The sequence below is a fragment of the Orcinus orca genome, chromosome 14 (assembly GCF_937001465.1).
Source record: "Orcinus orca chromosome 14, mOrcOrc1.1, whole genome shotgun sequence".
Classification (NCBI taxonomy): Eukaryota; Metazoa; Chordata; class Mammalia; order Artiodactyla; family Delphinidae; genus Orcinus; species Orcinus orca.
In genome coordinates this window covers 59,694,529-59,720,488 of record NC_064572.1, presented here as the reverse complement: position 1 = coordinate 59,720,488, position 25,960 = coordinate 59,694,529, and the positions used below count along the sequence as shown (strand labels likewise).

The 25,960-nt window shown below is 45.0% G+C and overlaps 1 protein-coding gene across 1 annotated transcript in view; it reads left to right on the top strand.

Moving 5' to 3' along the window:
- The window catches only part of PIK3AP1 (phosphoinositide-3-kinase adaptor protein 1), a 112,922-nt gene extending 88,958 nt beyond the window's left edge, over positions 1 to 23,964 (top strand). The window contains exons 13-17 of the mRNA XM_004268393.4: positions 199 to 271; positions 6,786 to 6,941; positions 11,567 to 11,637; positions 12,937 to 13,055; positions 19,961 to 23,964. Coding sequence (XP_004268441.1) covers positions 199 to 271; positions 6,786 to 6,941; positions 11,567 to 11,637; positions 12,937 to 13,055; positions 19,961 to 20,018 — 477 coding nt within the window. The 3' untranslated portion in view covers positions 20,019 to 23,964. The remainder of the gene's footprint in view (positions 1 to 198; positions 272 to 6,785; positions 6,942 to 11,566; positions 11,638 to 12,936; positions 13,056 to 19,960) is intronic.
- Positions 23,965 to 25,960: the final 1,996 nt, after the last annotated feature.

Genomic DNA, 25,960 nt, shown 5'->3' with positions numbered 1-25,960 from the left:
CTCTTCAGGCACAACTTCTAAGAGGGCTTGGATTTCTCTGGGAGCCGATTGCAAATGCACTCCAGCCTCGTCGGCACGTTGGAAATGTTATTGCAATGTGATATATCTTGCAAATGTCATAAAATCAGAAAGAAACTCTAATGCCCAGAGGGTATAATTCTGAGGTATATTTTTAAAATAAACTAAATTTTTTTCCAGGAAAATCTTAAACGGCTAAGAGATAGCATCACCCGAAGACAGAGAGAGAAGCAAAAATCAGGAAAGCAGACAGGTATGTGGCTTCCTGGGGGTGCTGCATGCTGGGGGACTTTGCTGTGGTCTGTTGTCCTTGACTCTCCTTTCTGCTGGGGCCTGAGTGGGCAGAATGCTTGCCCAGCACCTGTCACCTGTCTATAGATCTGGGTCCCCCACTAGGCTATGAGGTCTTTTGGGGCAACGGCTTTGTCTTGTTAATTCTATAAATCTAGTACCTGGCACATAAGGCACGTCAGCAAATGAATGAAAGGAAGGCTTGAACTCTGCATCCCTCCTCCCATGAAAGAGGATGATAAAGCTTTCTCCCCAGGCACCTGACTCTCCCCTTGGCATTTAGGAAGACACTTTTTTTTGAGCAGAGAAAAGAGAAAATCCCATTCACATAGTGCTGTTTCTGATTCAAGCAGGGCACTACGTCATCAGTGTCCACACCAAACACTGCTTTGGAAGCCCCGGTCTCAGGTGCAGCAGGACTCCTGCCGTGTGTGGTGGGGGCCCAATAGCAGGGCCATGGATTCCAGTTGTGCTCACCGAGGACCAGGCCCCTCTGTCCCCCTTGACCCTCCCTCCCCCAGGTGCTACCCATGTGGCACCACCACCCCTGAGCAAGGAATGGGCATTTGCCCGCACTGCATATCCTCGCTGAGAGCCTCTGCCATGGTGGGTCTCTGTTATTTACACTGGCCAGCCTTATACCAAGAAGAGCTGGCAAGAAAAGACTTTCAGAGGCATTCAGATCTTGAATGGCGCTCCATTGCGTAAAGAACTACGCTGGTGCATAACTTCTATAGTTTGTCTCCAGCTGCCATCAACGGCCCGACTTCCCATGAACCTGGTCAGTCTGGTAATACCCTGGTCTTCAAACAGGACCTCTTCCTGCCACAGGCCCCTTGCTCATGCCTCTCCCTCCTCACCTGTATGAAACTACTGGCACTGGGAGACCCAGCCCTGACAGCCCCTTCTCAGTGAAGCCTTCCTGGACCACTCCTGGCCATTGTACTCCTTCTTCATTTGAGCATCTATAGAACCTAGTATCCCTTCTGTCCACCTGGCACTTCTTTTCTGTTGCCTCTGGTTGTTATTACTTCATTCCTTCAAACCATCAGCAATTCCCAGAAGTTCTGCATCCAAAGTACCTGTTATCATTTCTGACGACCTTCCATGCCACAGCTGCATCCAAGCCACCACCGTCTCTTCCTGGATTAATGCAGAAGCCTCTTCAGTTGTCTCCCTGTGTCCATTCTTATTCCTCTACAGTTACTCCTACAGACTGTAGTCAACAGCCTTTCAAAAATAAAAATCAGATGATGTCACTCTCTTGCTCAAAACCCTTGGGGGCTCTTGTCCCAAGAGTAAAACCACACTCTTCGTTGTGACCTACAAGGCCCTGCATGGTGTGATGCCTGAGCTCATCCTCCACTTTCCCCCACACCCTGTGTTCCAGTCGCAATGGACTGCTTTTGGTTGCTCTGTCATGCCAAGGGCATTCTGCCCAGGGCCTTTGCACTTGCTGTGCCCACTCCACTTCTTTCCCCACATCCTTACCCACTGGCTCTTTTTCATCCTTCAGAGTTAGGCCATTCTCTCCAGAGTAGCCCTCCACGACTCACCTCCTGTGCCATGGCTCACCCTCTTCTCACACATCACAGACTGGAATTATGTTTCTATTCTCATGGTTATTTTCCACACCCCTTCTCCCCCCAAACCTGCCACCACCACCTGCATAAGCTCTGCAAGGACAAGAACTTGTCTGTTTTGTGCTCTGCTGAATCCCCAGCATGTAGCACAGTACGTTGGTGGAACTCAAGAAATCTCTGTTGGAATGGTTGGTTTGAGTGAAACGTTTGGTGACACCATTCATTCATTGCACAGATACTTACTGAGCACCAGGCACCCAGCCAAATACAAACCTTACACCTGTAAGATGCAATCTTCACCATCTGGTAGCTCATGAGTTAGTCTTTTATTTGTGTAGGTCTGGTTTTCCCAGCTACAGCCTGTCCCACAATGCCTAGCACAGTGTTTTGCAAGCAATACAGCCTAGTGAATATTATTGAGTTTGACTTTTTGGAAGAAGAGGGGTAAAGAGGATACAACCGTGGCAGAAAGTCAGAGGGGTCATCCTCAGACTCCTGCCTGGGTGACTAAGTTTTAAATGTATGCTGTCACTACCCACCCTCATACTTGTCTGCCTCCTTTTGAGAGGAGGAAAAAGGAAAGAAGGGAGAAAATCTGTTTCAAGAGCTGCATTCATCCTAGGGTCAGACAATAGGGTTCTAGGTGGTAGAGGGCTGAGGTGCTTTTTAAAACTAGAGCACATGAACCCAGAGGTCAATAGAAGCCTTGACTGAATGAAACATTTCAAGCTTTTAAATACAGGTAGTATCAAGAAAATTGCGATTTGGTGGGGCATGTGGTGTTTGAAGGCCGGTGAGTCGTAGTGTTGGAGTCGTGTGTGCTCAGCAGCCTGGGCTCCAGAACCGAGCCACTGGTGTCATCACACATGTACCACCCACCCAGGCTCCACCTGGGCCCACTGGAGAGATGGAAGCAAGACAGACACGCATGCCGAGGAGTAGAGGGTTGCAGGCATGGGCCCTGGGGCCAGCAGGGTTGAGGTCAAGTTCCTGCTCACTGTTTACCCCTAACTAGCTGGGAACCATGGGCAAGATACTTCACCTGCCTGAGCCTCAGTCCTCATCTGCAAAATGGCACAAATAAAGGTGCCCATCCAGGAGAGTCGCTCTGAAGATTCAGTGAGTTAGGGCATAACTGGGGTCAGGCCCAGTGCCCAGCACATGGAGGCACTCTGAAAACCACCCGCACATCAGCTGGCATCCCCTTAGCCAGGGCTTCCCAGGGAGAGTGCGCTGAGCTGGGACTCACCATCCAGGGGCCAGGCCTGGAATCATGGCTTTTGACGCATTTCACAAAGTTCACTCAAGGCTAATCAGGCTGCGAATAAGTGATACCCACCAGTGGCTCTAGTCTAGGTTAGAATGGTCCATGTCTAAAGTTTTCCAAAGGAACGTGATTTAGATGCCCTACCTTCCCTGCTACCCTACTCTTCAAGAAGCAGACCCCTGACCAGGATTTGGGGGTGGTGGTGGTGAAGGGTTAAGTATTTTTACTTTTTACATCAAGGGTTTTAATTAATGTCATAACTATTAAAAGATTAAACTATGTATAATTTGACACTGAGCAGGAACGGCTGGGGGCCGCACGTAGCCCACATGGGGAGAGTGTTCTGTCCATCAGCACTAAGAGTCTCCCTATATTTTTGTTTTTTATTTTGGTAAAATGTACATAAGATAAAATTTCCTATTTGCATGTAAATGTACAATCTGGTGGCATTGAGTACACTCAAAATAACGTACAGCCATGAACAGTATCCATTTCTAGAACTTTTTCTTCCCTGATAAGGATTTGAGCTGATATGGGAGGTGATCCTAGAGAACACAGGAGCGGGTGGGAAGTGAGAGAGGAAGGAAAGGCGGCCAGCAGCGTGCAGTTAGAACCATGGAGACTGCAGTTTCATCTCCCCAGAGACGCTGGGGGTCAATGGAGAGCACTCTGGAAGAGTTATCCCTCCCGTGGGGCATTTAGACACCAGCTCCCGTGTCTTTGGGTGAGGCCTGCTGGGAGACGGGCGCTTGTAATCCGGCTCCCAGAGAAAGCTCAGGCAGTTGGAAGTTGGACCCTGTACTGCCTGGTGAGGCCCAAGGTCATCAGAGCATCTGCCAAAGAGAAGGCATCATTTACGGTTGAGTGAATATGATATACTAGATCTCTGCATAAAACTCGATTGTGTATTTAGTACATTCTAACTTGGAATTGCCTATTCTGGGGATTTTCACACTCAGGTGCTCCAGTGCTGCTGCATCCATGCAGGTAGCAGGTAGGAACTGGGGGACAGTTGGGGATGGGGTAGGGGAGTAGATTTGGATTGGAACAGGGTTTGAGGCCACTTACTCTGCTTCAACCATTGCAGCTCCTTTTTAAAAACTCCGTTTCCTATACTGAGCTTCTGTTTTCCCTAGAGGAAAGAATCCTGCTTCACAAAAAACAAAAAAACATTTGAAAACTGTCGACACAGGATAACATTGACCTATAGGAAAATTAGGGCCGATGAATGGCATTTCTGCTTGAAGGACCTTTTCCAGGAATGGAGACCACTCCACTCAAGGACTGACTCTATTCGTTTGGAAACCTCATTTGCCTTAGAAAAGAAAAACAGTGGTGATTTTTCTTTAATTTGGGTTAAAAGACCAGGGACGATTAAAAAGTAACAGATTGTTCATAATAACTTGCCAGTATTTCTTCAGCCCTGGGGAGCTGTTTTCCTCTCGCTGAGACGGTGCAGAGCGCTGATGGTGTAGGAAATCAGAGGAGGGCTGGCTGACTCCCGACTTGCTGAACGGCCTGGCCCCGTGGAGGAGAATATCAATATTCGTGTTCTGGGCGTGTCTGTGGCCACTGCACAGCGGGACCTGGAGAAGCAGGCTGGGTCCCAGGAGGCCTGGGTTCTGATCCCTGCTTTGTCACTGAATCACTTCATGATCCAGGTCTTTTCCTTTAACCACTCTGTGCCTCAGTTTCCTCATCTGTGGTTACATCCAGCTTATCTGCTTCACGGAGTAGCAAAGTTCAAGGGAGGAATAGTAACACATGTGAATGCACTTTGGCAAAAGTACTACGCAGTATAGTGATGATAATTATTTTTCCTGGCAGTGTCCCTTTATTCAAAGAATATCCGGATTTTGTAGACACTTAGACTGGCTCTACTTGATTTTTTGAACTGTTGACTCCCAACTTTTTTCCTGTGTATTTTACTTTCCTTCCTCCTCGAACTGTTCAGAGTCGAAAATTGCTTCATTGAAGTGAATTAAGCAGACAGGAACCTCCCTTTAAGAGACTGTTGTTAAACAGCTCGGTCAAAGCTGGGGGGGAAAAAAGTGTCACCTGTTTGGGCTCTGAGCCACCATGGGCTCACACCCATGTGTGGGTACACTGGCTAGTCTCCACCCAAGTGCTTCCAAGCTTGGGTGGGTGCTTCCACTCACTGCTCAATTGTAAGCAAGAGAGCCCAAGGACATGAAAAAGATCTGTGTTCCACCAAGACCTGGACAGCTGGGTTACTACTAGGACCAGACACTACGCTTGGAACCAGAGTCTCTAGGATGAGGAAAGCTCGAGGACTCACGCAAACCAGCAGTCCACTGTTTTAATATTCTCCACGCAGAATGTTGAGCACACTTGGTCTACCCTGTCCTCGCACCTGCGCTTGTTTACCCGTTTACCCTTCTTGGCAGACCTCTGGCTTTGGCAAGCGGAGCCACCCCTGCCGCTGCGCTCCCTGAACTTCCTGCCACACCCATCCCTAGCAGAGGAGAGGCGAGGAGGAAGTGGTTCCTTGAGAATGAGACCACATGTCCCCAAAAGTCCCCCCCGCGCTTACACCTCTTCGCAGAGGCCCCGCCCCAGGGCTCGGGAAGGTCCAGGGCCTCAAGGGGAGCCCTGTGACAGGAGATCACCTGGCTCTCACACTTCCCTGGAGAGGAAGCTGGTTTGGGCCCGCACAGATGTTTTGTTCCACTTGTCAGCTGGAGTTGTTCCCTGCTCATAGCACCCAGGGGTGGAAATCTAGGGAGGAAGAAAGACCAACCACTGGGCAGGGCTAAGCCAGTAAAGAGGTTAGGTTAACGCTTTGCAGGGCAAAGGGATAATCTACCCTTATGAATCTGTGGGGTCTCAAACCACTGATGAGCTGTGCAAGTCACCAAATCTTTCATGGGCCTGATGGATCTCCTTTCGTGAACTCTCTGGATCATTGCTGTCATTGTGGACCACCCACCCTTCATCCATCACTTACTAAGGGATTGAGAGGCAGTCTGAGTAGTGATTAAGGGCCTGGACTTTGGAGCCTGGGTTCAAATCCCAGCTGTCCCCCTTACCAGCTGTGTGACAGGGACATGGGACACGCCATTTCATTTTTCTGTACCTTAGTTTCTATTGAGAATGTTGACAATAGTATTTATTTCATGGGTTTCGGGAGGATTCAAGGAGCTAAAAATACGGAAGTTCTTAGAACTCTGCGTGATGCACAGGATAACCTATTATTACAATCAATGGCATTCGCAAGCCCTCCTCAGAAAGGGAAGTAATTCAGAGGGGTCGACTGACTTAAGCTCCACAGCTGGTGAGTGGCAGAGCCGGGGCCCGGCCTCTTTCCCTAATCACATGTTCTTTCTTCTACATGATGCAAAAGCATTTCTCTGCCCTTTCTAACATTCCTCCACCCCAACTTTCTGTCAACAGTTGCCACACAGTAGTCAGTGGAGTTTCAGTGCTGAATTGGACAGGACCCCCACCCTCTTCCCCCTCCCTTTCTCCTCCTCCTTCCCCCTCCCCTCCCCTCCAGGCACCCTCCAGATTCAGGTGGAGCAGGTGGGTGGAGAGAGAGCAGCCCAGCAGTTTTGTAAATGGCATCCTGGTGCCTTAAATTTTATCTCTTTTCCCTCTAATTCCAGACTTGGAGATCACAGTCCCAATTCGGCACTCACAGCACCTGCCAGGGAAAGTGGAGTTTGGAGTCTATGAGAGTGGCCCCAGGAAAAGCGTCTTTCCCCCAAGGACAGAGCTAAGACGAGGAGACTGGAAAACAGACAGTACCTCCAGCACAGCAAGTAAGCAGGTGGCCCGCAGGTGCCTTTGGGCCTTGGAAATGTGCTCTGTTATGAGCCCAGAAGATCTTACTTGGAGCCTGATCTGGGCTTGGGAGGTGTAAGAAATGGGGGACATTTAGCCTGTGAGGTTTGCCTTTTTCAGGGCGCCAAAGATCCTTTATACAAATATCCCGTGAAGCCAGATTGCATGATAATTATTACTCTATTGCTTTTATAAATGAAAAATCCTAATCATAATACTTGTTAGTATTTATTGAGCACTTACTATATGCTAAGCCTCTTCCACAGATTCTCTGATTTAATTCTCATAATCACTCTACAGGATAGGTATTATCACCTCTATTTACCAAGGAGGAAACTGGAAACTTAGTGCCTTCCTCTAGGTTAAATAGCTAACAAGTGGTAGCGCTGGGATTTGAACTCAGGTGGACCGAATCCAGGCTAAGACTCTTGCCTACTGTTCTTTTTGCTTCATCTGTGGGAAGGGGAAGGAAAGGGCACAAAGTCAGAAACATTAGAAAACAGTGAACTCGGATTTGAGAATTCCAACTTTAAATGCAAGTTGAGGATCTAATCGGGAAATGTCTTCTTTTTGGCTTGACAGCTTGAATAGGAGTCTGATTGCAACAAGGCAATACACGCTGATGTGCAGGCAGGAGCTGGGGCTTTGTTTCCAGATCCAGGGCGGTATTAGCTGACTTCAGACACACCAGCTTCACAAGCCAAATAGATCGAGTTTCGCTGCTTTCAAACACTTCAGTGTTATCAAAACAGCTAGGAGAGAAGTGAAAGAGCAAGAGACAAGCTGAATTTCAGGACTCACGTCTCCTTAAACGTCAGGTGGAAGACCCCCACATGGATGTAGGAACTGGAAGGTCACCTAACCCAGGGGTTCTTAATCTTTTCTGTATCACATACCCCTTTGAGAGTCTGGTATATGATCTGGATGTGCTTCCTATAAAAATGCACATGCATGTGTTTACACACACACACACACACACACACAATTTTGCCCATCCATGGACTTAGGTCAAGAGCCTCTGAACTATTCCCCCTCCTTACTTTATTAATAGCGTATTTGTAACCCAGAAGGGGAAAGGGTTTTGCCCAAGGTCCCACAGCCAGTCAATGGCAAAATGAGAGCAGAACCCAGCTCTTCTCTCTGCCACTGTTACCTGTTGAAACAGACCCAAAGCATATCATACAACCACATGAGAAGCCTAGACTTAACAGAGAAGAAAACCTCCCCTTACGTTATGGGGGTGATCATGTGTATCACCCCCCCTTTAGGCAATTTAGAGAATTCTGATAAGTTCAGAAATGGGAGTGATCACAGGTGGCAGAGGAAGCAAGGGACAGGCAGGCAGCCGGCTCAGACGTGTCACAGAGGAGAGGAGACGTGGTGTAGACACTCTTGGGGTGAGGGCAGGGCTTTCTGGGGTGCGGGAAGGGGAAATTTAACAAGATGAATGCAGAGTACTCACTTCAGGTTCAGATTAATTTAAACCATTTTATGCGTATGTTTTACTTTGAGTTAGCTTGGAGTGAGAATAGACTGGAAAGCATAAACTGTGCTTCTTACCTTGTATGGTGGTGCACTGCCCAGAGATGGCTATCTTATTGGGGTAGAAAATGTTATTAAATGACAGACCAGAGGATTTTATTTTACTCTGTGGCTGTAGACTGCATCCAGGCCCTGTTGCACAGTTATCTATTGCTATGTAACAAACTATCCCAAAATGCAGTGGCTTGAAACATAATCATTTATTTATGTCTGATTCTCAACTTGGCCAGGAGTCAAATGGGAACTGTTCACCTCCACCCCCTGTGGTCAGTTGGGGTCACTCATGTGACTGTATTCAGCTGTAAGCTTGGCATGGGCTGGAGCATCCACGATGGCCTCTCACTCTCCAGGGACTCTCCACATATGGCCTCTAATTCAATAGCCTGAACTTCTTGTATGATAACAAGATCCATAAAGGGAGCATTCCAGAAGGACAAGCCCCAGTGTGCAAGTACTTATCGAGCTTTGGCTTGCGTCACACTTGCTAACGTCACATTGGCCAAAGTCAGTCACATGGCTAAGCCGAAAGGGAGGTGAGGAAGAGGCTATACAGAGGTGTGGACACTGGAGGTGAGGGCCCTTGGGTCACTAGTGGATAGTTTGCCATTTTGAGACTAGTGATGATGATGATGATGATAGCTGCTGTAATTAATCAAATGCGTGCTCTTACAGGCTCTGTGCCAAGCCTGTTACCGTGCGGTCTCACTCTATACAGCAGTGCTGTGAGACCAGGGAACAGAGGCTTAGGTTAGGCATCTTACCCTGGGTCACTTGGAAATTAAGCAGGGCATCTGGGATTCACATCCAGATCTCTCTGTGTGCTCAACCATGGGGACATACTGCCTTCCAAAGAGAAACAGTTTCCAGGGCAAGGAGGGAGAGTGAGGATGGCCCAGCTCTGATCCACCAACTGCCCCTCAACCCCCGGAGTCATACCCTAAAAACAGCACTACTTTATTATGGTGCAGCTGTCATCTCTTGGGAACTACAGGAAAACAGTTGCAGGTTAAATCTGATTGTGACTATAATTTTAAGCACAAAATATTAGTGTTATGTTTAAGAGAACAAAAGTTTCATTACAGAAAGACCATTGACCTTCTTCTAAGTTGTCTGGTTCAAGTTTCTTAAGGGTCATATATATAGGGTCATTTTTTTTCTCTCATTCATTCCTCCACCAAATATTGAGGACAGCCCTGTGCATATGGAGCTAGACTGTATACTGGAGACATAAAGCTGAAAAAGAAATAGGGTCTGTCCTCAGGGGACTTATAATGGAGGAGAGAAGGTATAAATATAGTACCAGTTAGATGCTTGTCTGATCCTTCTTCCCTGGTGACAGAAGCCTGGCAAGGGGTTGGGCACTGCCCCCTTCCCCCAGCAAGAGTGAAGATGATGGGGGCTGGGGCCAGAGCCTCCTACCAGTGGTGCAGTCCAGACAGGGTGTGGCCAAGCAGATCAGCAGCCTTGGAGAGAGGAGAGGGCCAGCCAGGGCTGATAAACCAGGAGCGAAGCCTCAAAGCCAAAGGGTGGGAGTTAAAAATTCAAGAACACCAAGGGAAGGGACAAGGGGAGCTGGCTGGTGCGAATTTCCAGGATCCTGGAGCCAGTGCCTGGACAGCTTTTTGCTCCCTCCTAGTGGATAAACTTTGGAAGGAGTCTGGTTCGTTGTAAGGGAAGGGGATGAACAATGATGAATGACGTGGGAGGCTTGGCTCCACAGGGGTGGGAGCCCGTGGATAGGAGGGTTTACTTCCATTTGGGGGGATCTGGAAAGGTTTCGACAGCATTTGTCCTGAGCGTTGGGGACAGGAGCTTTTCGATTTGTGGATAGGGGTGGGCTGCGGGGAGCAGGGAGAAAAGGACATTCTGGCTGAGCAAGCAGTGTTATGTGTGAGTAGCTGGAGAGAAAGAGACAGGGTCACGTGCTCCTTAATAGACTAACTCTGAATCCCCTGGTTTCTAGAAATATTTTCAACACATTATTTTAAATTTAAAAATCTGCCTCCGAGAAACAATCCAAAATTATAATCTTAACCGACTCTCGTCAAGCTAACATCTAAATTAATTAGGTCAAAGTTGGTACCATAATGAAGTCAAAACTAAGGCAATTTACCCGTAAACTAATATGATGAGGAGCTATTTTGAGTGGAAATTCAGCAGACCTAAGATCTGGCAATACGGTTAAAGGCAATATTGGTAAATTAAAGTCAAAGTTTTAGTTGATTAACTGTTATTCTTCCTTGTTCACTGCTAGACCAATCACGTTCTTGAGCTAGTTCTAATGCTGTGCTGTCCGATACCGTAACCCCTAGCTACATGTGGCTATTTAAATTTAAGTTCATTAAAACTAAATAAAATTTAGTTCCTCAGTTGCACTAGCCATGTGTCTTACTAGCTACCAAATTGGATAGCACACAACAGAACATTTCCAGAAAGTTCTATTGGATAATGCTCTTTTAATGAGGTAGGTGATAAATCCCCAACTTACATCCTTGAGCACCTAAACTCACATAAGTCACAGTTCCTACCCTGCATGTAAGTTATACTTTTGAATCTGTGCTTTGTGTTTTGTGTCACACTGGCACCTTTTTAGAAGGTATGTATACATGTGTGATACTCGCACATGCCGTAATTTCTAAATAGGTAAAAAAAAACTTTAGCGACAAAAGTTGTTTGCAGATTTTAGAAATACCACTGAACACGTGAGAACTGGAGCGTCTCTGCTTTCTTGTCTGTCAAATCGGAGCTCTAATATCGGGTAGGGTTTTCCTAGGGATTAACTGCAGTCGTGCTTTTAAAGCATGTAATGTGAGGTAAGCCCTCAGTAAATGGTAGCTATAAGGCAAAAAGTGGTAATACAAAGATGAACCATTTCATTTTATGCTGAAAGAAAAACTGAACTCTAATAACATGGTAATGTTATTAGATGGCAGCATTTTGAAGAAGCCCGTATGCACAGCTTGTATATTGTTTCTATCAGTAAGTGAGAGCTAGAGTTCTGCAAAATTTACTTTACCTTGAGACAATCCACAGTCCAGCTGATTTTGTTTGCGCCCTTTAGGCAGCGCGAGTAACCGATCCAGCACCCGGAGCCTCCTCAGTGTGAGCAGCGGGATGGAGGGGGACAACGAGGTGAGAGCCGGGGCCCGCACCCCCGTATGTCTTGTCCTGGGGGTCGTTTCACTGCAGGAAATGGAAACCCAGGTGAAAGAAGCCCAACACAAAAGGTCACCTACTGTAGGATTCCGTGTGTATGAAATGTCCAGAAAAGGTAAAGCCGTAGAGACAGAGTGCAGATTGGTGGTTACCAGGCCTGGGGGTAGGGGAAATGCGGGCAAACTGCTTAAGGGGTACAGTGTTTCCTTGGGGGGGGTCATGAAAATGTTTGGGGGGTAGATAGAGATGGTGGTTGCACAATATTGTGAATGTACTAAGTGCTACTTATTGTTTACTTTAAAATGGTTCATTTTATGTTATGTGGATTTCACCTCAATAAAAAGAGGGGAAGAAAGGAAGAGAGGGAAGGAGGAAGGGTTGAGCCAAAAGGGGTGAGAGGGAACTGGATGAGTATCAGGGATTCCAGGGGCTTGGGTCAGGAGCGGGGCATGCCACAGCGGGAGCCGCTGTTCACTGTACCCGCCGAGGCCACACGCTCTTTTGTCTCCTCTTCCCTGTGGGTATCTCCTTTTTCTCTCACTGCGCACTGGCCTTTTCTGCTTCTCCACATGGATAGCGGCAGACAGTTCCCGAGAGCCGCAAGGTCTCTGAGCAGAGTGTAAGTTGCTGCCTTAGGCTGAGGCCCAGTTTGGGTCAGGGTGTGTATCCTGATCCAGTGACCAGCAGCTGGGATGTGTGGGTGAGGTCACGTGGGTCACTGCCAACCTAGGAGACTCCCTGAGTTGGGTCCTAGGGGTGGGCCGCCCACCAGTGCACAGCTCGTATGACCCTGTGACTGAGGACCAGTCACCGTTCTGTTGTCCCAAAAAGAGACTTTTGTTTAAAAATAAAACTTCTCCAGCCCTATCTGGTTACATAGAGCAATGCTCCTCAAACTTTAACATGCATAAGAAATACGTAGGATCTTGTGAAAATGTGGGTTCTGATGGAGCAGGTGTGGGGAGGAGCCTGGGACCCTGTGGCTCTCCCAAGCCCCCAGGCGATGGTGATGTTGGTGGCCCACATGTCACACTGAGTAGTGAGGAACAAGAGCTCGAATCGCTAATGATAATTTGGGTCTGATGGTCTCCTCAGTGACTCTGGGAGTCAGTGTCAGTGGAAAACTGCCCTGGTATTGCTGGGTTGATTATCAGTCAGTAAGTAACCTTCAGCCAAAGCCTGGGGAGGGCTGAGGAGCTTGTGGGATGGAGTGTGTCCAACTATGCTGTTGCTTAATGTGATTTTCACCCTTCTTTCTCATCTTTTTTGCTGTAGGATAATGAAGCCCCCGAGGTTGCCAGAAGTCGTAGCCCAGGCCCCCCACCAGTGGACAGCGCACCCATCATGCCCCTTGAGAGGCCCCCCAGGGTGCCGCCCCGAGCCGCCTCACAGAGGTAACATCGAAGCTGACGGGACATTTTTTCCTCACTCTCTGAGTTTCAGGGGAGTGTAGGATCTGGGGACATCTAAAATGACCTAAGAATAAGCACAGAGCTAGACTCACTGAAATGCATACTTTGGACACATTTCAATGTGGACTCTTCATTAACTTGAGGGATGCTTTATTCAGTTGCACATACTCTAAATAACAAATGCAATATTTTGTCAGTGAAATACATCGGTAAAGGTCAATGTTTTGCATAATTTTTATCTGGTTAGAAGTCAGCTCCCGAATAACTAATTCCCTTGGCCGCGTAGTAGAGACAGTGCCTTTTGGGGACAAGGAGATAAGAAGGAATTGGGAGTGGAAATAAAGGTGAGAGGCAGCAAGGTGTGGTGGTGGGGAAACACTGCCTGGGGAAGTCTCCGGCAGCCACTTGTGAACTTGGATGAATTATTTAACTGTCATGTGCCTTACTTTCCTTGTCCATAAAATGGAGATAGTAGGAACTTCCCTGGCGGTCCAGTGGTTAAGACTCTGAGCTTCCATTGCAGGGGGCTCGGGTTTGATCCCTGGTCCGGGAACTAAAATCCCTCATGCTGCGCGTGGTGTGGCCAAAAAAAAAAAAACGGAGATAGTCAATGAACTTCCTCACAGAGTCGTAAGTATTGTGTTTCTGGCCCTTAGTAAGAGCCCAACAGTCTGAGTGTTTTTTATGAGAAGGATGAGCCTATGGAGGTTTGGAACTGGGCATTAGACAAAAGAGTGTGACTGACTTATGGGGCTCTGATGTATGTCTTTGTTTGTGTTCAGGCTTCTGGCAGGAACCTTTTTAAGGTCTTCCGGAGTCACAGAAGAGGTGGTCAAAGCTAGCTTGTCTGCCAAGGCAGAAAGGAGCCTTTGGGAATAAAAGCCTAGGCTTGCCTTGGGAGTTTAATTCTTTGATGTCTGAAATACAATGTGGCGTGGGGGGGTGGGGGTGGGGGAGGGTGGGGGGAGATTAAAAGAATGAAGGTTTTTTTAAACTAGGATTTTTTTTTTTTTTTCAATTTGAAACTTGTAACTCAAATGAACCTCATCAGTGAAATTTGTTGAGAAAGTACCACAAGGAGGCTTTTCTTCCGCTTTTCTGGAAAGAGCAGCTGACCCTGCGCTGAGGATCCTTCCATTTCTCCCCTTGCTATTACCGCTTTTCCGTGTGCTCCCAGCAACATTCACGTACTGACACTTGCTACACAAGCCTCCCTCGGTCCCAAGCTGCTTCACACTCACGGAGCATGTTTCCCTGGTGTAGAATAGAGTTCACATATTAGAACATTAGCCCTAGAAGGAACCTTAGCGATGACCTAGTCCAATCACCTGAATTTGCATAATGTTCTGTTGCTTGAAAATTATATATAGTTGGGGATTGGGGAGGGGTGTTTTTGGAGAGCAATTGTGGTAATAAATGCTAATATTTATTGAGCGTTTACTATGTGTCAGGTGTTCTGTTAAACACACTAAATGCATTAGCTCATTTAATTCTCTTCACAACTCTAGGTGGTAGATGTTTAGTGTTATCCCATTTTGCAGATGTAGAAACCGGGGCTTAAGACTGGATGGAGACTTTATGTCTGTGGCAAACCTATGTGTGCCTGACTCCAGGGTCCAGTCTTTTAGTCATTTTGTTACACCTGTCCAAGGAGGTCCAGGTGTCATGGGAGAAGATACAAGATCTCAGACCTTTTATTCCTGAAGGTAAAGACTTTGGAGGCAGTTATCTAATTGTACCAAGATTAAAAAGAATGTCTCGAATATATAGCTACAAAGACTCTGTGGGATTTTGTCTACAGGAGAGGGAACAACCAGAGAAATGGGTTCCAGAAATTAAAGGCTGGAAACTGGGATGCATTTAATGTGTAAAGAGAGATGGCAGATGAATTGTTTTGGGGGAGTCTGGAAGCATGTTGTGATAAAGATGGGGAGAGAAAAGGAGGAAAACATATGTTACTAAAGAAATGGTGTTTGCAAAGAAATCTCTGATAGAAACGGGGTTTGGGTGCATTTTTGGTGTGAAGATTGGAAAAGATGCAATTGTTCTGAAAGTGTGTATGTAATTTTCATAATAAAATGAGGAGATGTTTGAGCAAAGAATAAAATGGGCCTCTCTCCTGAATGCTTGACCCACTGACGGACAGGAGGGGAGGCTGACCTTGGTGGTCTCCACTCCACTTCCAGATCTGGGAATTGGCCGCTCTTCCCCACTCATGTTCTCCTGAACCCCCCCTTTCTCTCAAACAGCACATCCTGCTCATCACTCTCTCCAGCCCTGGTCCCTTCCTCTTCTCACTCTGCATGCTGTCCCCAGAGCTTGAATTGTCAGCAATGACTCCAAGTCTCCATCGCCATCTGTACCTTGGCCTTCTGTTTCCTACTGTTCATTGGGAACTTCACCAGGTGTCCAACCAAGATCTCAGACGCAGCCCATGCAAAACTGAACTCATCATCCAACCTGCCATCCTCTGCCCCAAACTGCCTTCTTCTCACCATTCCCCAGCCTGAGACGTGGCACTATTCTCTCTCTTCCCCAAGCGCCTGCCCCCGGGGTCAGCCTCCATCCCTGCCTCCCTCGAAGCGCCCCAGGCTCTGTTCATTTTGCTGCCCTTGCAGCTTTCAGATCTACCCCTCCTCTCCATCTGCCAGTGTCTGAGTTCATCCCTTGTAGGCCCACACTCACCTCCCTGCCTCCAGTCAGTCCCTCCTCCACTGCACCAGAGAGTGCCCATTCTAGAGCAGAAATAGCTGGTGATGGCAATTCCTGGCATGAAAGCCTTAAATTTAATTCTCTATTTTTTAGCATGCCATTGCCCTGAGTCCCACCCCTCTCTTGTAGTCACTGATGTTTCCCCCTTAAGAATTCCTAGTGAGCTGTGTCATTTCATGCTGTCTTTGCTCAATCTGTTCCTTTTGCCTGGAATGTTGTCTTCCTACTCCCTTCCGATCTCTGCTTAGAAAATTCCTACACATCCTTTAGGACTCTGTCCAAACATTACCTCTTCTGTGAAGCCTCCCTGATGTTCCTATTCAGAGTGAACCTTCTTGTGGTTCCCCAAATACCTCCATTATAATTCATGCCATGTTGTGGCCCTTGTTTACATATCTGTCTCCTCAAGTAGATGGTAAACCTCAAAAGAATAGAGATTGTTTTTGTTTGTTTGTTTTTTAAATTTTATGGATTTATTTATTTTTGGCTGCTTTGGGTCTTTGCTGCTGCGCGCTGGGCTTTCTCCCGTTGCGGCGAGCAGGGTCTACTCTTTCGCTGCGGTGCGCAGGCTTCTCATTGCAGTGGCTTCTCTTGTTGGGGAGCACAGACTCTAGGCACGGGGACTTCAGTAGTTGTGGCACACGGGCTTTGTTGCTCCACAGCATGTGGGATCTTCCCGGACCAGGGATCGAATCGTTGTCACCTGTATTGGCGGGTGGATTCTTAACCACTGCAGCGAAGTCCCTAGAGATTTTTGATAAGAAAAAATTTTTTTTCTACTCTCCCCAGCACAGAATGGAGTTAAATCGGTAATTGGCACCTGCTAGGAATTTAGCAAATATTTATCATGGAAGTGAGTGAATGGGTGGATGGATAGACTGCTACTGCTTGGGTTGACAGCTAGCCATCAAGTCGTGTACCACAGTGCAGGTGGGTTACAGATTAGTGGAAAGAAGCTTCACATTCTTACCCGCTGTAAGTTCCTAATATATTTATACTTCAAAGTTAGGAAAGGCAGATGGTGACAAGAACAGGAGCAGATGCATTATATCTTTGCATGGCATTTCCCTTGCAGGGCATTAGTCCCTATAGAGTGGGCAGCTGACAATATCACACTCTTCATAGGTAAAGTCGTGCCAGTAGAGAAAAAAAAAGGAAGCCAACATCTTGCTGAGCCATTGCCCCCTTGTTTTTTAATATGTTTTGACATTTACTAGTGATTTGCCAATCACTAACAATCTATGCATTCCCCTTTAAGGCGTAGCCTAGGTAGTGCCAAATCAGAACATACTTCTGAAGGCCTCCTGGAGTACCAAGAGTTAATCCTTTAGCTGCTGACTTCTAACGAGATCTGTGAAGTCCCTGGGGGATGGGGGGTAGTGGTCAGAGAGTAAGGGGACTTGGGCCGGAGGCTATTTACTAATAGGGAAGCTTAAAGATATTTTTAACAATGTTGTGATCATACAAAAGCATACCATCTAAATAATAGGCCTGCTTTAAAAGAATGTAACCAACATTAGGATTGCTGGGTTCTTGAACCAGACTTATCATCAGCACAGACCTCACCCTCAACACGGAGGAGAAAGCAGCCAGTGCCCGGGTCTCTGGACTGGACAATCCTGTCTCCAGCTCCAACTTCCCAGCGTCCTGGAGAGGCCGTCTCCCCCACAGACCACCACTTGATTCTGATTTAATAACCTTTATTTTCATGGTTCTGATATGTCTGTAATCACAAACCCATTTCCCTGAGATGGGGCCTCCAATCCTTAGCTGGGTTGTTCATCAGAATGAAATGTGGAGACGGTTTGCTTGTAGACTCGCCCCAACTGCAGAGTCGGGCAGCAGAGGAAGAGGGACCAGTAGGGAATCGTGACCCTCTTTGTGATGGAAGGTAAAATGTAAGGCTTATGGGGCATACATGGGGAAAAGTTCTAAGAATACATCTTTAATCATAATAATAAAATTATGAGCTTTACCTCTTGAGTGCCTACTCTAAGCCAAAAGTGCTATCCACTTTCCAACTGTCATCTCACACAGTATAGGTATCTGCAATTCCAATATAGATACCTACATCTCCAACATAGGTATCTTTGCCTCTGTCTGGCAGATGAGAAAGAGGTTCAGAGAAGTTGAACTTATTCTCCAGATGTGTGCATAAATGCCTCTGCCATATGTTCTCATAGGTTCTGAATGTGCCCTATCAAAACTTTCAGTGCAGGGTACTGATTTTCCCTGTTGTCTGTCTCATCCATTATATTCTCAGCACCTTAAGGGGAAGTTCCATGCCCATTTTACTTGCTGATATATCCCACACCCAGGCGTAGATGCACAGTAGATAAATGTCTGTTGAGAGGAAGGAAGGAAGCAAGGAAGCCAGCCTAAGCTTACTCAAGTGATAAGTGGTATCACCTGACTGTCCAGCTTTCTCCTTTAAGCCCATGGTTCGCAGGGCAGGTCGGGCGATGGAAGGAGACCGTCCATTTGTTTTCTCTGGATAAAGAGACAACCACACAAAACCATCTACTCCCAGGTGCCACTGCAGACCCTCCTGAGGATGTCTGTTGTTATTCTTTTCTACTTCTGCCTCCCTCTCTGGCTCCTGAAATGGCCTGTCTTTTCCCAACTCTTTTGTCGTTTCCTTGACCTACGCAAACTTGCATTCAAGAGACATTTAGTAAATATTTACTCATTGATTCATTCAGTCCTCAAGTACGCAGTTCCAGGGTAGCACAGTTCAATTACAGCACCTGACAAAGCTCTCTTTCTTGACTTGCTGACTTGCTTCCAAGAGAATTAAATATTGGTTTTACAGCACACATGAGGAAATACCATCTGTAGTTGTTGAACCCTCTGTAAATACATTCACCCAGGTCTGTCTGGAGTATCATTTAGTACCGTTCAAAAACCATCTAGACTAACGTGGAGGGAGGCTTCTAGGAAAGCAGACATGGAGTTGGGACAACACACTTAGTGATCCCAGGTGGAAGTAGTTGTGAGAAGCCGACTTCAGAAATTCTCAAGTCCTCTCTCAAGGGATCTCCCCACTGCAGTGTGTCTCCTGCCTGGCTGCACATTTGAATCACTGGAGTTTTAAAATATAGGTTTTATTATTATTTAGGTATGGCAAGGTCAGCAGATCAGGAGACAACTGCCTTTTTTTTTTTTTTTTTTTTTTGTGGTACACGGGCCTCTCACCGCCGTGGCCTCTCCCGTTGCGGAGCACAGGCTCTGGACACGCAGACCCAGTGGCCATGGCTCACGGGCCCAGCCGCTCCGCGGCATGTGGGATCTTCCCGGACCGGGGCACGAACCCATGTCCCCTGCATCGGCAGGCGGACTCTCAACAACTGCGCCACCAGGGAAGCCCCATGACTGCCTTTGAATAGGGAGTTTGTTATGCTCCTAGATCCCAAGAGGAGGGGGCACATTATGCCGGGGTGGGGCACACAGGAAAGCCCCAGGTTTAGGCAGGAGAAATGTCAGGGAGGGGAGAAACATGGGCAAGAGCCTTTATTTTGGGTTCTGCAGGAAGGAACAAGTGAGGCAGGCTAGGCAGATTAAGGATTGGCTAGTTTGAATAATTTCAGCGGGCTCCGGGGCAAAGGGGCTGTCTCCAGTTGTCTAGCACCTGGCCCTGGGGTGATTAGGGCAGTGGATAGTGGTCCCGAATATGAGAGTCCCATTAAAGGACATGGTTGGAGTATGGGCTCTGGACTGGTTAGTTTGCATGTGAAAGGTGTGCTCACTGCAGGTTGTTTGCTATCTCTAGGAATTCGCTTTCCCTAGGAGGGGCAGGCCCTCCAGGATCAGCCAGGGCCCAGATGTCAAAGCCTCAGAAAATAAACGACATGGTTAATATAACTGGTTGAAGGAGGGACACTATTTAAAAGTTGTGATGCTTGAACCCTGTCCTCCAGAGATTATGACGGAATAGGTCTGGGATCGAGCCTGGCAACTGTTATTTTTCAAAGCTCTGCTGGTGATTCTGATGTGCAGCTAGGATTGCAAGCCACAGCTTAGCATGTATGCCACTGAAAGGTCCGTATGTTTCTCCACTTTTATTAATTGAAGAACATGTCCTTTGCATAGTATACCAAGTTTGCAACAAATCATGGATGCCTGAGAACTAGTTAATTAAATTCGTTTTATAATAATTGTGTTATCTTTCATTTCAGGCCTCCGACCAGGGAGACCTTCCATCCTCCTCCACCTGTTCCACCCAGAGGTCGCTGATTCCACCTCCTAAACCTGCCTACTTCGGGACCTTGAGACTTGTGGTTTTCAGCCTGTTAATGATGTCTTCATGTTGAGTTTTATGGCCTGAATGCTGACCTTAAGACCCAGTCTCATTGCTGATATTGTCGCAGCCCTGCTGGTCTGGGCTTTCCTTGAAGAAGATATTATTAAGGCACAAAGAGGTGAAACTAAGGACTTCATTCACCATCATCAAGTATATTGATCACTATTCTTGTTTGCCAAAAGGATGACGACTTAATTGGAATACTTACCTCTAATTTGGCATGTCAGGAACCTGAAAAGATTGTTCAGAAATGTACATTACAAGTGATTTTACTGCAATGTACTTATATTAGGTCTTACTTATTTGCTAGTCCAATCTAATTTCTAGAAGTGATTATGATTTGACTTACAGTATTCAAGTAAGAAGATATGTCCTAATTTTTAAATGATTCTTCAGCTTTTCTGTAGCTTCAGGAGGGTGTTTAAATGCCAGGGCTAGTCACATACAACAAACTCAAAAGGACTTTAGAGAGGGATGAGTCCTAACTCCTTTTATATAGAAGGCAAATCTGAGGTTTCACAGAAGCCTGGAACCAAGAACACTCAGTTGGTTAGACGAAGAGGTGGGTCTAGAATCAGGACCTGCTGATATCAGGTCACCATACTTTCCATCTCCAAATAGCCAAGCTCTCTCCCTCAAGAAATGCACAGATGTAGAAATTTGGTCAGTGACTGACTATTGGCCTTCCAGAAGTTTCCTTCTTCCATATCTCCCAGGTATGGGACTATCAAGTATTTGGAGCATTTATAAGTCAGTATGCTTGCAAAACAGTGATGCCACCAAAGAACATCTAAAAAATGGTTGGGAACCAGAAGCTTGGGATGCCAGGGACCCCTCTTATTGCTCTGCACCCTTAGATGCAGAGCAATAGATCTTAGTTCTGGCCATAGGAGAGAGGAGGACCCTTGACTTTTACTCTGCTGATGGGTCAGAAGAAGAAGGAGGAACTTAAAGTAGAAATAGTTATCTATTTCGTTATATACACGTTATTACCACCAGGCTTGGGAAATTTGTGCAGAGAATGTAGAGCCTTAAACATATCATTAATTTTGAGTCCCTAGCACATAAATCTACCTTCAAAGCACAGGCCCTTAACTGATGCTTAAACATACAGTACAATTAGTATCAGACCTATTTCTTTAAAAATTATCAGAAATCTGGTGCTTCTCCATGAAATTATTCTCCATCCCACACAAAGATATAAAAGCCATACTATTAAAGATCCAGTTAAGTACAGTTTTATTGGGTCCTTTTGTAATGACCAATGGTTCTTTTTCAATCGAATTCCTCAGTCCAGCAAACAAGGACTTATTGAAGTTAATAGCTTCTGAGATCTTGGGTTTTTGTTTTTCTGTTTTTTTGTTTTGTTTTGTTTTTTTCTGACATAAAATACACTAATGGCGCCGGCCATTAAGAGAGTATTTGTGGAAATTTTACCTACCACAATGCCTGGCACATAGTAGCCATTTTGCAATGGTCCCTTTACTCTCCTGGTCACTTATCTGGGAGAAATAGGGTGATATGAGATAAAAGGAGAAGAGAAATACAAGGTTGGTATGGTTATCCTTCCTCTTCTTGATAGGCTCTGTTTTAAGCACATTTGATCTTGATAAAAGATATACTTTTAAAGATATTTAGTACCTCTAAGCTCCCTTTTGGATGGGAAATTTAGATTTTTTTTTTTTTACATTCTTTGGTTAACAAGCATTTAGATCAGTAACATGGCAAAATCTGCTCCCAGCCAATGGTGTTACCATCTTTGTATGCACATCACTGTGCAATATTGGAATATTTTATTGCATTTTTATTCTTATATGAAAATAAGTGGAAAACATAAAATTAAAAGTGCTTATGAGATACCTGGGTTTCATAAATGTGACACACACTTGAGACACAGAAGGAAATGATCAGGAGTGCCACGTCAAAAATGACAAGTCTTAAATCCTCATTGAATGTTCACTGAACATCCAAAACGATTGGTTGTGTGTAAAAGTAAAAGAGGAAAATGAAAAATTTGGATGAAACACTGGGACCATGTTATCAAAGAATGTCTCTAATGCTGGGGTGAAATTTTTCATTCTCTAGAAACAGAACCACCCATTATAATGTAAATTTATTCAACTTCCACACACTCAACTTTTGTATACATTTTTAGGAATACATTATGTAACAAAACCATGAATTTAAATACAATGAGAATCAGAAACTAAATTGTAGCTAGGTGTCCAAAGAGACAGTTAAAAAGTTCTCTATATGATGCCTTGGGAGACAGCTGTGTGGCCACCATCCTTCCCCAAGATTTTACAAACTGGCTCATAGACAGTGAAGCTATTGGTCATATTCACTGCCATTGCCTTTTCCTCTAACTGTGCAAGGTACATTGTCCTCCAGTTCCCAGGCCAGCACTGTTCCTTCATCTTATGTCTGTGAGCAGACAACCCAACTATATGAGCATCACAGTATGAATACTGAGAGACTCTGGACAGGAGGTTTGTGTTGCAATCAAATAATTTAACTTGATGTATTTAATGATGTGAATAATCCCTAATGCTTTGCCATAATTAGGCAAAGTAATAGTATGTAAATGACTTCAATGAATATTTTTACAAGTCAAGCTAAGTTACCTACCCTCTCCCCCTCTTTTGTCTTACTTTGTTATTAAAAAAGAGAGATCCTACTCTGTCCTACATCACCTCAATAGCTGGGATTTTTAGATCCCTCTCGCATTTGCCCCTGGAAGTAAGTTGGTTTTCTGTGCTGTCTTTCAAAGCATAGTGTGTGGTTTTGCAGCTGGTTGGCTGAGGAAGTATTAGTAACAGATTTATTTCTAAGAAAGACAAGTAGCTAATTTGGATAACTCTAGAAGATTCATCCTAAAAATCAGTCCTCAATTTTGAAGAATCTTCCTGTATAAATATTTGCTTTGGTTTGATAAATAGTGTTCTATTCATTTCCAGGTGAGTTATTAAGAATATAAGATGGCCTTCCTCATTCATTCCTGATGGCCAGATACTATGTTCATCAGAGTGGTAAGAGGATGAGTAGGAGGTAGAAAGATGTGTTCTGACTTCTGAGGCAAAACTCAAAATTCGTTTTCTCATAGAAACTGTAATAAATAGGTTCCTTGGCTAGCTCGCCAGAGCCCATTTAACCCACAATATAGGAGAAAATGTGTTAGCTAGCCATGCAGTAAGAGTTAGCATGATGTAGACAAAGAACATGGCTTGGAAGTCAGGAAACCTGGATTTTACTTTGGACTGCTGCTGACTTGCTGAATTCACTTAACTTGACTCCCCATCATCTGTGAAGTAAAATGTTTTGTGTTTAGTAATAACTCAGGTCCCTTCACCTCTTTAAGTTTAGGACTAAGGCAATTCCCCTTGGTGGGGAATACCTCATTCTGATGAAGGAGGGAGACAACCTTACTAGACTCACCACCTAATTAGCAAGGGATCTTATTATGTGGCAACTCCCATTCCATGCTCTGTATCAGCGTTATGACAGATCAGTTAAAAGAAATGTGTCAGAAACAGTGAAATGGGAACTGTACAAAGAAATTAATAGCTTTAGTTGCTCTTTGGTCTAAGAACCAATGTTTTAAGTGATTGTTTCCTAAAGAAAGAATTCAGACCAATTATAAAATTCTTCAGTATCTAGAACACTTCATCTAGAACAGAAAAAGTAGAGGTAGAAGGTGGTAAATAGCAATAGAAAAGTTACTAGCAAGACAAACATAAAGTAGAAAGAAGAAATAAAATTTCAAAGAAAAGGTAGCTGAAGATGGAAATCAGAAGATATGTTGTCATCTATAGACCAAGACTTTTGATGATCATGTTTATTAAGAATAAGAATAAAAGGTTGAAATTCTGGTTTTCTGGATCATTTGCTGGTCAAACTCTTTAACCAATTGAGTCTTATTAGAATTATCATGAAAAAGAAGTTGTACAGCCATTTGGGAGGGGTTTCCTTTCACTGGCATTTTCCCCTTCAACCTTTTTGGTGTCAGGGAATGAGATCATTAATCTAGATGAAGAAACTGATGAAATAAGATTTATCAATGTTTTACACTGTCCAGTTTGGCAGAACAACCCTGATTTTGGTGGTGCCCCTGAGTCCTAACAATTTTTGAGCCCTGTGGGTCATCAGCCTCCAAGAATCTTTGAAGCCATATTCCTTTTTCTCTAATCAGTTATTTTATCTCCTATTCCTTCTTCCCAAGCCTACTGTTATCAGACTTTTATCCCCTAAAGCCATTTATCATCATCATTTCCTAGTACCTACCAGAGTTCCTGGCACATAATAGATGCTCAATAAATATTCCTTGAATTAATGGCCCTACATGCTCTTCCCTCCATTAAACTTTCCCAAATACTCCACCAAAATAGGGTTTGCTTTTCTCTCCTCGCCCATTGCTCTTTTTTTTTTTTTGAGAACCGTGGGAAATTTGTTTCATGTTTTAGTAAGTTCATATTAGTCTTGAAGAGAAATGCCACTCAGTGTAAATAATCAATGCAAACTTCAGAACTTTCCAGACATAACTTTTTTCTGCTTTATAACAAAGTGAGTCAGCTATACATATACATATATCCCCATATCTCCTCCCTCTTGCGTCTCCCTCCCACTCTCCCTATCCCACTCCTCTAAGTGGTCACAAAGCACCTAGCTGATCTCCCTGTGCTATGCGGCTGCTTCTCACTAGCTATCTATTTTACATTTGGTAGTGTATATATGTCCATGCCACTCTCTCACTTCGTCCCAGTTTACCCTTCCCCCTCCCCGTGTCCTCAAGTCCATTCTCTATGTCTGTGTCTTTATTCCTGTCCTGTCCCTAGGTTCCTGAGAACCATTTTGTTTTTCTATTCCATACATACGTGTTTTTGTTTTTTGTATTTGTTTTTCTCTTTCTGACTTACTGCACTCTGTATGACAGACTCTAGGTCCATCCATCTCACTACAAATAACTCAATTTCGTTTCCTTTTATGGCTGAGTAATATTCCATTGTATATATGTGCCATATCTTCTTTATCCATTCATCTGTCGATGGAAACTTAGGTTGCTTCCTGGCTATTGTAAATAGTGCTGCAGTGAACATGGTGATACATGACTCTTTTTGAATTAGGGTTTTCTCAGGGTATATGCCCAGTAGTGGGATTGCTGGGTCATATGGTAGTTCTATTTTTAGTTTTTTAAGGAACCTCCATACTGTTCTCCATAGTGGCTATATCAATTTACATTCCCACCAACAGTACAGGAGGGTTCCCTTTTCTCCACACCCTCTACAGCATTTATTGTTTGTAAATTTTTTGATGATGGCCATTCTGACCAGTGTGAGGTGAGACCTCATTGTAGTTTTGATTTGCATTTCTCTAATTATTAGTGCTGTTGAGCATCCTTTCATGTGTTTGTTGGCAATCTGTATATTTTCTCTGGAGAAATGTCTACTTAGGTCTTCTGCCCATTTTTGGATTGGGTTGTTTGTTTTTTTTGATATTGAGCTGCATGAGCTGCTTGTAAATTTTGGAGATTAATCCTTTGTCAGTTGCTTCATTTGCAAATATTTTCTCCCATTCTGAGGGTTGTCTTTTCGTCTTGTTTATGGTTTCCTTTGCTGTACAAAAGCTTTTAAGTTTCATTAGGTCCCATTTGTTTATTTTTGTTTTTATTGCCATTACTGTAGGAGGTGGATCAAGAAAGAGCTTGCTGTGATTTATGTCAAAGAGTGTTCTTCCTACATTTTCCTCTAAGAGTTTTATAGTGTCCGGTCTTACATTTAGGTCTCGAATCCATTTTGAGTTTACTTTTGTGTATGGTGTTAGGGAGTGTTCTAATTTCATTCTTTTACATGTAGCTGTCCAGTTTTCCCAGCACCACTTA